Genomic DNA, 11,475 nt, shown 5'->3' with positions numbered 1-11,475 from the left:
TTGTTCCAAAACCTCAATTTCCTTTAACTTGGTAAAGGCAAACGGTAAAGTCGCCATAGTCCCAGATGACCACAGGCCCATCAAAGGGGGAGAGCTGACTGGTGATGATTTAACCCGAGGATCAACACACCTCAGGTGAGGGGAAATTTGAGAAGGCAAGGCCTTCATGGATAACCTCAGTCAGTATGGGAATTGAACCCGTGCTGCTGGCCTTGCTCTGCATCACACACCAGCTGGCGAGACAACTCAGCTAAACTGTCCCCTTTAACTTAGTATGCCTTATTTGAAGTACTTTTCAACCTTCACCATGCAAAATATCCTTCCTATGAATCGTCAATACATCAATCTCTTTTAACCTTATTTTCCCCAGTAGAGTCAATATAATAAATCCTTAGTTTGTGATTAGCATTGCTGCTGACTGGTTTTCTATGCTTCATCAGCTTGCCTCTAGGACTCTCATTTTTCCACCTTGTCAAGGTTCTCAATTTTCTTTTGAGTTTACCAAACAACAATTTCTACTGTCAACTTCAATGAGGCAGATCAGAACACGTGGTTTTCCTCAGTCTGAAATATCAATTAAGGCATTATTATAGCTAACGTGTATATTCTTACACCAGTGAACAAGTAGGGCGAGTTATACTGCTAACTTGATATTGCTCTCAAAAGTGAAGCTCTGACCAGATATACTTGTACACATGAAAAACTCGTCACCAGCATTTTAAATAATAAAATTTGTCCTACCAAAGGATGACAATTTTCTGCTAATGTCAAAAAGGATATAAAATGAAGTTAAGATGTCAAGCCTGCAGTTCTTTTGCACAAGGGGAGCGTTAAATAGTGCGATGCAAAAACAGAGAGAAACAATTTCCTTAAGTTGTTAAGCATCTTGCCAGAATTAAATTCATCTTGCTGATTTTATTCCTAAATACACAGTCATTCTTTTGCATCAGTGCACTTCTTTACATCAGGTACTCTACAAACAGCACAAGACACCTGGTACCGATAGGATTTTAATGTTAACTTTTATTATTTCAAAACAACTATGTTGAATGTCATTGTCTTTGCATTAGAAATAAACCAAAATTTATTTTAAGGAACACAACTTTGATAGGATTATGAAACTGTCCCAATAGATTGGTGGTGGAAGTGACCAGTAACACAGTTATAAAATATACAGGTGATTAGACATTAGAGAACATGTTCACAGAAGAGATTCTCATGACTGTGTATCACATTTCTTATTTCCACTGAGTAAAAACAGCAAATAACATTTACAGAAATGACAGCATAAAAGATGAAGATTGGAAAATAAACCCAAATCAGAGGAAAGATTGAGCAATATGTAGGAACAAGAGAATGTAGTAATAAAATGGAGGTATTCCTTCCCCAACCCAAATTCTCTCCTGTCCTGTTGGGGTCAATTCTACGATCCCTAATTTGTGGGGCCATCTGAATCAAGCCTCATCCAAAATCGACAGTTTCCAACAGGAGCAATTGATCTGGGAGGGTGCACAGAAACACTATTTATTCCCCTTGCCTCTCCTCAACAAGTACTTAATCTAATTGTTAAATCTCCCCTACAATCCAAAGTGAGATTGGCTAGTTTAGCAGAGATTGGGGATGGAGCCTGGTAGCTTCGCAGTATATATATATATATATTTTTTAGAGTACCCAATTCATTTTTTCTAATTAAGCGGCAATTTAGCGTGACCAGTCGACCTAGCTTGCACATTTTTGGTGCGGGGGGGGGGGGGGGGGGGGGCAGAACCCACGCAAACACGGAGAATGTGCAAACTCCACACGGACAGTGACCCAGAGCCAGGATCGAACCTGGGACCTCGGCGCCGTGAGGCTGCAGCGCTAACCCACTGCGCCACCGTGCTGCCTGTCTTCGCAGTATATATAGCAAGTTTCACACCAAGCACTGCATTTACCAAGAGTTACATTGGAATATTTAAATGAAAAACACATTTGCAATGCATTTTCATCCTGGAGATCTGCAAGTACTTTGGGAACAGTGTATATGGGTACATTTGGGCAGCTAGTTTGTACATGTTTTAAAACTAACTGAATTCTCACATAGAACATTAAAAAATACTGCAATTTTAGAATTTTGTGGAAATTACTTCTAATTGAAAAAGTTTCAGTAATGTGGTGGTAAAGGAGGATTCCCCTATATTGTCAAAATTTTTACTGTTAGAAAATTCAGCATTCTTTCTTCTCTTTTGAAGCCAATAACGGATCCTAAAATAGTGTTCATGAACAACCTTTAAAAGCAATTTTGAACATATCTGACAGGTTATTCACTTTTAAAGTCTCATAGCTGGTTCTAATCCGGGTTTGAAAATATCACTAACACCTCTCCATTCAGGGTCATTTGATAGCAAAAAGGAAGATCCTCTTGCTAACTTGAAGACAATGACAATCCCTACAGCTTTTCCAACTTAGTGAGTATGATGTTAGAATTTTAAAAAATGATCTTTAGGGTTCAGGACCATTGAGTCACCTGGGATGTTTAGCTGTTGCTAATGAACGTATCAAAGAACCCAAAGCAGAGAAAACAAAATTTAGGCCAGAGATGACAGGGATGTACCTATAGATCCTCAGAGGCACCATATTCAACTTAAAACCAATCTCACATCTTCTACTCTTTCTTACATCCAAACAAAACTTAGCAACATTAACACAATATTATAGCTAAAAACTAAACCAAACAGAAGTTGCATAGCAAGAGTCTTGATAAATTATTACATCCAGATTTTCAAAAGCTTGTTAGCATTGGGTAACTGTAGTCTGGCACTATTCAGATCACATGAAATTTAAGTAGCTCAAACACAAACCCAACTTGAAAGTTACATCATTTCTTAGTAGGTACTTTCCTCAGCAGAAAGCAGTGCATTAAATTCTTCAACAGTAGGCAAGGAAGAACTGGGTCTGGTGAATAAAAGATATCTGAAGAACTAGGTTTCTATAATATGACATGATGAACATTCTACATGCGAAGACCTGCTCAGCACATACTAAGAAATTCCTACTTGATGAAGTTTTCACTAAAAAGTTGTGGAAAATGTGTTCTGAAGTGAAAATAATGCCTAGAAAATCCTTTGCAGAACACTGCAGTTATTTAGAAATAAATGTTAAGTGCTCTACTATATAAAACTAAGAGTTATTTTTACTTTAGCCAATTCATTACCATGTATTTTTCCTCCACGGTACAATCAAATATGGTGTAATTAAACAGTATACAAGTTTGACTTATCACAGTGCCAAACAATCACCGCGAACCATGAGATTATTTCCAGCTCCAAATATATTAACAGATGGTAAATGCAGCATTTTAAAAAAACTTTTGCAAGTGCAAGATTTGTACAAATATATTCAGGCTACATCAAGTCAATTAGCTGGTGTGCATTTTAAAAAAGAACATAACATTGGTCCTGCAGAGATTTCAAATCATAAACAGGTGTTTGGGAAATGGTTAGATATTGTATCCTCAGATATTTAAGGTTTTTAGTGACAGAATTTGCGGAGATAAATTTCTCACTGAATGCTGCAGACTGCAGTGCCCACATTCAAAGACAGTTGGGGAATTACAATGCTTTGATTTAATTAACAGATAAATTGTGGTTTCACACAAAAACATCAATGGTATCTGAAAAACGGTTCTCACAGTGGTCATTTGCTGAGATGTTAAAACTGCTTTAACTTTAATCCCAGTTTTGTAAATCTATGATGATCAAGCCGTCCCAATTTAAGAAAACTCACAACCAGTAGATAGGTTTGCAAATAATTTAACCCAAAGTTTTAATCATGGGCCTTATTAACATAGCTTTGACTATAATATGGCTAACACCAAACAATATATAGGCATTTCAGATTGAAATACAGCAGTGGAAAAATAAATGGAAAGTAGGTCAGTATTTACAAATGTTGTCCAAAATCATCAGAGCTCAGAATCGCCTCTGGCTACGCTCTGACTAATCAACTGAATGTGTACATAAAAGTTGTTGTTGAATAACTCAATTCAGCCATTGGGAAGTCTATGAAAGCTGCCAATCAATTAAACCAAAAGGAAAGTTAAACTATTTGTTTTTCTTTAACATCTTTATATTTTTTTAAAATCTGCATATTTTAGAAGGGGATATAGCACACACTCATTATTTAACCCTGTAGTTGAGATGCTGCACCACTGAAATTAAAAGTGATCTGACCTATATTGATTGGTCCAATTTATTTGAAGGATACTGCGAATGATAATATGGTTTTTAACATCTCCTAATTTTATATTAAAAATTTACAAAAAGATGTTACCAGTGTTAACAAAAGTCAATTTGTGAATGCTGCTAAGGCAACTCAGTACACAAAAGTTTACATTTCTTACACAGATCAGCACTCCTTTGGAAAAAGTTCACCATCAACTCTGGTCTACCTCAGGTACTTTCTTTGGAGGTTTCAACAGTTGCACCCTGAAATTGTTTTCCACCTAGTTTTCAGCCCTAATTATGCTATTAGGAATATATGCCATAGTGGTATAGATTATTCAAGTCTCATGTTTTTACACTTACCTTCAAATTCCAACTACAGCATTTAATTTCATTCATAAATAATGGTATAACAAAGACTAGCTCTATCCTTTTCATAATAATGAGTTGCTAATAAACTATAACACAGCAACATATATGTTAAACACCTTTAAGTAATATGTCAAAACATTAATTGTATCCTTCAAGATGGATCGCAATTTTTATAGCGTAAAGAATAAAAGACAAGGTGTCATTTACAAGTGAAATAATTTACAGGACAATATTATGACAAAACAGTTTTTCATTCAAAATATATTTCATATTAGAAGCTTCAAGTATAACAAAAAATGTGACATTGGAGAAACAAAAATGAATGCAAAGCAATACATTATGGTTGTGTTCCAGTTCAAATCTGTCTTTTTGGGGTAAAAGAAGCACAAGGGCCCACACTGAAGGCTAGTCAATGACCCTGACAAATACCTACGAAGAATATATTGTTTCGAAGGCAATTTGGCTCAACTCAAGTAAAATAAATTAAATTAATTTTTGTAAAGAGACATTTGGTATTCAAAATTTAACTTAGGATTTTGGAATGCTTCATTGAATGCAATTTGTTGTTGCAGCAAAACATGTCACAAGTTTTTGCAGACTTCGTCATGTGACCGCAATGCATTAAATTTAGTACAATAATATTGCAAATGTCAATTAAAAATGGATCCCTTTGCTCTTATTGCACAGATTTATTTTGTTTTAAATCTCCAAGCATGCGTCAATATCCATTTATTGCACAACATAGGAGGGCTTCAAACCTTCTCACAATGTATATCCTCACAGTAAACGAAACAGATGATTTATTGTCGAAACCACAAGATTTCTTCCTAAATGCTGCATTAATACGGTTTAATAAACCAAATAGGGTCAGTTGCAGGAACTTAACCAGCTATCAGCATGTGCCCTGATGTACACTAGTAGAAATGCAGTAAAGGAAGTAGTCTCTAGTGCCTGCAGGCAAGTTTTGTGTTAAAGTTCAAAGCTTGACTGATCAAAGTGCTTTTGGACTCAGCAGTACTTTTTCCTCTACTAGGGCCAAAAATCTGAACATCAACATGTATCATCTGCAAAACAAAAACAGAGCTGAATAAGAATACTAGCAGGACTATGGCAAATGCAATGTTTTCAGTTATTAGATCACAACTATGACATGGAGGCAGAAAGAGTCTTATGAAGCTAGAAATTACTTTAATTTTTTGGAGTTCAAGAGGCTGATGCAATCAGATCGATGTAGTGATCTATTTTTCAGATCGTAAATTATATTCAAATCCATACAACTTTCACATTGTTGTGTTTTCAGGCATAAATACCTCTTTCATTAAACTTTCCTTTATTTTACAATATTACAATGAATGCCAGAACAAACAAAAAATCACTTGACAAGAGATTGCAACATCAAAATGCTCATTATGTTTACATTATTGAACTTACTGAACAGTTTTTACAAATATAAAATTCTGCACCTTAAACCATTAATGTGAGCCAAGTGATGGACCATCCACAAGATTATCAACGATTTTCAATGCTTTACTTTGGCTTGCCCAATGCATCTAGTAGGATGATCCCAACTCAACATAATAGATACAAGATGGCCATTAGATCAATCATGCACTTTAAAAGGAGTAAGGGCTGTAGCTTTTTAGGCTACCATTTATAATTGTTCAATTTTCTCCGATTTCCCATAAGCTTATCTCAGATGAAAAGATTGCTGTCAAAGATAAAGTTGTTGAGTAAATATTTAACAGTGCCACCAGAGACATTAAAATCTTGGATGGAAAGGGTATGACCAAGCATTTCTAATGGAAAACACCATAGTTGGTAAAATAGTTCCCACTGGGAGCATTTGGCTTTCATCTTACTATTTTACACTGTACATGATTGACTTAAGCCGGTCAATATAGTTAGAAACTTGCAACAAGAACTGACTCAATACCACTGGAAGTGGCTCTCCAGAATAAAGCGGCATGTATCCAGTGATTGACACTAAATAAATATAATAGGTGCGATGTGAAGAAAGCATCATATGGAGCACACTTAAACAAAAAACTTTGAACCAGCAGATAGCAAGGATCCAATTGTTTCTAATTCCTGCCAGTATTTGTATTACCAGCTATAAGTAAAAAGTATTTCTTCACGGTTCCTAAACTACCATTTCATCGCACCTGTAGAAATAGCTTCTCAAAACATCTCTCAACTGGCTAAGTTTAGGAAGCTTGCAGGTATGAATGCAAAACACTAGTTTTGTTCAATCAACTATGTAGGTTCAAAAATAAATTTCTTATGCATAATCTAGTACAGTACTGAGTTGCTGCCATTGTATCAAAATCCATTAAAAGTATCTAGCTGTTTCAACCGTGTAACAAATGCATGCCACGAACCTAATAAACGCAAGAAGGGCAGCTCGAACAGAGCTGATTGAGAATTTAGTGCTAAAGTATTAATATTTCTTTCCTCCTTTTCTGAAGGTGCTGCAAGTTCTATGATATGGAACCAGGAGACAGGCGACTTGCCATTAATTACCACAATGGCTATCCTTCATCAATGGTCGACTCACCACACATCCACAAACATGCACGTGCGCAACAGGAATCCTTTGATACCAGAGTCCATGACCCTTATTTTCCCCTTGCTACCAGTGTGAGGCCACATGTGTAACTCCAGCTAAGATAAACAAATTCAGCAGCCTGTGTATGCAAAGTTCTCGTCCTTGTAATTCAATATTACCAAAAGGCTATTACAGACTTTGAAGAGAAAAGTTATAAGATGCAAAGTCAAGACCAAAATGGGACCGTTTCCTGTCCCCAGTCTGGGCTCTTTTGGAATCTTTCTCCGCCCCTTCTCCCTTTAGAATACCTGAGACATTGGTCTTCCATGGCACTCCACTTAGGTTACCTAGTGTTTGTTTTTATGCCATAGCCTTCATGCACAGATGCGCTGGATCAAAAGAACATAATGATGCAGACCCATTTTGGTCTCATTTTGGCAATTATTGTGCAGGGTAATGTGTTTGACCACAGTTTGCCTACTAATTCACATATACTCTAACATTCAAGGTTAACATGAGGTAGAAGATAGATATCATAAATTGTTTTCTCTTTCTGGCCTTGTACAGTAACATTTATTTTGTTTGTTCAAAACCCGTGGAATATTGTGGCTTCATTCTATTACCAAGTGTCTTGAATCCCTTTTCACTTCAAATGAAATGTTATTGGTCCCTAACCAGATCTGACCAACAACGTGGGGGGGTTTGGATTGGATTTGTTTTATTGTCATGTGTACCGAGGTACAGTGAAAAGTATTGTTCTGCATACAGTCCAGACAGATTGTTCCATTTGGTCAAGGATAATAAGATGCAACGTCAAGTTTCCTACACATAATCTAAAGTCATGGGGAAGTTGGTCCTGTGAAGATCTTCTGAATGTCTGAAGCAATAATACACATCTTTCCCTTTTATAAACTTTGGAAATGAATTCCATTAGAATGGTCACTTTCGCTATGTATTCAAGTAGAAAGATACAAGAGCATATGTGAGAACAATATAGAGAACCTTCAAAGTATGAAGTGGATCAAAGAAAGAGTCCAAAACGGAGGGTCAGTATTCTGACAACCCTGCAAGGAATTCAATACATTTTCCATTATACATGGTACTGAATTGAGACAAGAAATCCAAATGCTTTCAATAGGCTGACAGTGAACATTTAAACTCGTAAATCTTGAACGAAAACATATGATTTGAGTTCATATGTTATTCTATAAAGTTAAGTTATTCCTTATTTTGGTCAGTTAGACGTCACCTAATTTGCATGATTAATAAGGCTTAAATAATCAAATTTCACTGCGCATAAGTTTATTTAATTTGTATGCATTATGGAGATGATTTGTGAATTTTGCGATATGTTGTTAAGAAGTCTTAAAGTTGGCATATCTATTGAGCCCAGCTTAGTAAATTGAATTTTATGAGCTTGGTGAGTGGGGTCAAGGCTGACTTGCAAAGGTGGGCTAGTCTCCCTCTGTCCTTGCCGGCCAGAATTCAATAAAGATGAACATTTTACCACGGTTTCCGTTTTTGTTCCAGTGTTTGCCGGTTTTTCGAATGAAATCCTTCTTTAGGGGAGTTGAGCGATTGATTTTGTCCTTTATTTGGGCGGGTAAAGTGCTAGGATTCAGAATACGGTCCTTCAGAGGGTGCGTAGTCAGGGAGTTTGGCGGTGCCGAGCTGGATATATTATTACTGGGTGGTGTAGGGATCTTGAGGCTGTAAGGATGCGGATGGAGTCAGGTTCGTGTAGGGGGTCAGGGTTGAGGGCATTAGGCGATGGCCTCGCTTCCGCTTTCTCCAGGGAAACATTCAGGGAACCCGGTGGTGGTCTCCACATTGAAGATATGGAGACAATTTCAGCAGAACTTTAAATTGTGGGTGGTATTGAAGCTGGCACCGATTTATGCAAACCATGGATGGAGGATGGAAGTACATCAGGTATTTATGGAAAGATTACGGCATTGGGCGCAGTATCAGTGGAGGGGATTAAGGACAAGTGGGAGGAGGATTTGCTGTTGGAATTGGAGGATGGGGTGTGGCGTGAGGCTTTGTGGAGGACGGATGCTACGTCTTCCTGTGCGAGATTAGGGTTAATACAGTTGAGGTTTGTACATAGGGCTCAATTGACAGTGTCTAGAGTGAGCAGGCTGTTTGCGAAAGTGGAGGATAGGTGTGAGCGTTGTGGGAGGGATCCTGGTCAGCAATTCTGCAAATTGAACTGAAGCTCTATACCTTGGGAGCCATATTTGGGGTGTCGGACCTGCCGGATCTGCAGACGGGGGCAGGGCTGATGTTCTGGCCTTCACCTCGCTGATTGCTCGAAAGCAGGTGCTGATGGGGGAGGCAATTGAGAGGATCTACCGGAAATGGCAGCCATTTATTCTGTAATTTAAGGAGCTGGGTTGTTTGGGAGGGGGATGGTTTTGGGTTGTTTGTTACTGTTCTATCGTAATGTATAAAATTGAAAATGTTGAATATCTGAGTGCTAAATACTGTGATGTAACTTTAAGAAAAAATACTTGGGTCCTTTGGGAGAAAACTGAAGTTACAGTAAGGACAATTTTCTCATTCGGGCCCCAGCAACTCTAGCTTAGCAGTAAACAGAAGCTAAAGCTACAATGCTGATTGGCCAGGAAGCTGGCTTGAGGCCAAGATGTTCCAGGGGTTACCGCAAGAATACAGTACTAGGTATGGTAAGTGACTAAAGTATCTGTTATTATTCATTCAAGGGATGCGGGCTTCACTGGCTTAGGCCAGCATTCATTAACCATCCCTAATCACTCTTGAAAAGAGGGTGGCAAGCTGCCTTCTAGCACCGCTGCAGTCCATGTGATGTAGGTACACCCACAATGCTGTTGGGGGGGGGGGGGGGGGGGGGGGGGGGGGGCGCGCGTTCCAGGATTTTGACCCACCAACAGTGGAGGAACAGCAATATATTTCCAAGTCAGGATGGTGAGTGGCTTGGAGAAGAACCTCCAGGTGGTGGCTTTCCATGTGTCTGCTGACCTTGTCCTTTTAGATGTAGCGGTTATGGATTTGTACGGTGCTGTCTAAGGAGCCTTTGTGATTTCCTGCAGCGCTTCTTGTGGATGGAATACATTGCTGCTAACAAGCGCAGTGGTGGAGGGAGTAAATATTTGTTGAATAATAATAATAATAATAGTCACAAGTAGGCTTCAATGAAGTTACTGTGAAAAGCCCCTAGTCACCACATTGCGGTGCCTGTTCGGGGAGGCGGGTGCAGGAATTGAACCAGCGCTGCTGGCGTTGTTCTGCATTGCAAGCCAGCTATTTAGCCCATTGTGCTAAACCAGCCCCAAAGTGATACCAATCAAGCTGGAGGCTTTTTTTTTTTTAATGGTGCCAAGCTTCTTGAGTGTTGGTGGAGCTGCATTTCTCCAGGAAAAGGGAGAGTGTATTCCATCACACTCCTGACTTGTGCCTTGTAGGTTGTGGATAGGCTTTGGGGAGTCAGAAGGGGAGTTACTTGCTGCAGGGTTTCTAGCCTCTGACCTGCTCTTGTAGCCACAGTATTTATGAGGTTAGTCCAGTTCAGTTTCTGGTCAAAGGTAATCCCCAGGATGTTGATAGTGGGGGAAATCATGTAATGCTAATGCCATTGAATGTCAAGGAGTGATGTCTTGTTGGAGATGAAAATTTCCTGGCACTTGTGGCGCAAATGTTACTTGGCACTTGTCAACCCAAGCCTGGATATTGTCCAGGCCTTGCTGCACTTGGGCATGAACATCTGTACGCGAGTCGGGAATTGTGCTGAACATTGCAACATCAGAAAATATCCCCACTTTCGACCTTACGGTGGAAAGGTCATTGATGATGCAATTGAAGATGGCTGGACTTAGGACACTGCCGGGAGGAACTCCTGCAGTTATATCCTGAGCTAAAATGACTGACCTCCAACAACCATCAACCTTTGTGCTTGGTGCAAGTCCAACCAGCAGAGAGTTTCCCCCCAATTCTCATAGCCTCCAGTTTTGCTAGGGCTCCTTAATGCCGCTGTTAAATGTGGCCTCGATATCAAGGGCAGTCACTTCCGCCTCACCTCTGGAGTTCGGCTCTTTTGTCCATGTTTGAACTACAGTTGTAATGAGGTCGGGAGCTGAGTGGCCCTGGCAGAACCTAAACTGAGCATCAGTGCGCAGGCTATTATTAAACAAGTGCTGCTTGATTGCACTTTACTGATGAACCAGAATAAACTGATGGGGTGGTGATTGGCCAGGTTGGATTTGTCCTGCTTTTTCTGTAAAGGACAGATCTATTTCACATTGCCAGGTATGCTAGTGTTGTAGCTGTACTAGAACAGTTTGGCTAAGGGCACGCCAAGTTCTGGAGGACAAGTCTTCA

The 11,475-nt window shown here is 39.1% G+C and overlaps 1 protein-coding gene across 4 annotated transcripts in view; it reads right to left on the bottom strand.

Moving 5' to 3' along the window:
- Nucleotides 1–1,005: 1,005 nt before the first annotated feature.
- ube2wb (ubiquitin conjugating enzyme E2 Wb) overlaps nucleotides 1,006–11,475 on the bottom strand; it is a 155,780-nt gene continuing 145,310 nt past the window's right edge. For all 4 annotated transcript variants that reach the window (XR_011933360.1, XM_072467544.1, XM_072467546.1 and 1 more), the window contains exon 6: nucleotides 1,006–5,638. Coding sequence is in view for 3 of the 4 variants with exons in the window: in XM_072467544.1 (XP_072323645.1) it covers nucleotides 5,625–5,638 (14 nt within the window). In the remaining variant the exon portion in view is untranslated. The remainder of the gene's footprint in view (nucleotides 5,639–11,475) is intronic.

Source organism: Scyliorhinus torazame, chromosome 11, assembly GCF_047496885.1.
Source record: "Scyliorhinus torazame isolate Kashiwa2021f chromosome 11, sScyTor2.1, whole genome shotgun sequence".
Classification (NCBI taxonomy): domain Eukaryota; kingdom Metazoa; phylum Chordata; class Chondrichthyes; order Carcharhiniformes; family Scyliorhinidae; genus Scyliorhinus; species Scyliorhinus torazame.
The sequence above is the reverse complement of the archived record's forward strand: the minus strand, read 5'-3'. Positions and strand labels throughout refer to the sequence as shown.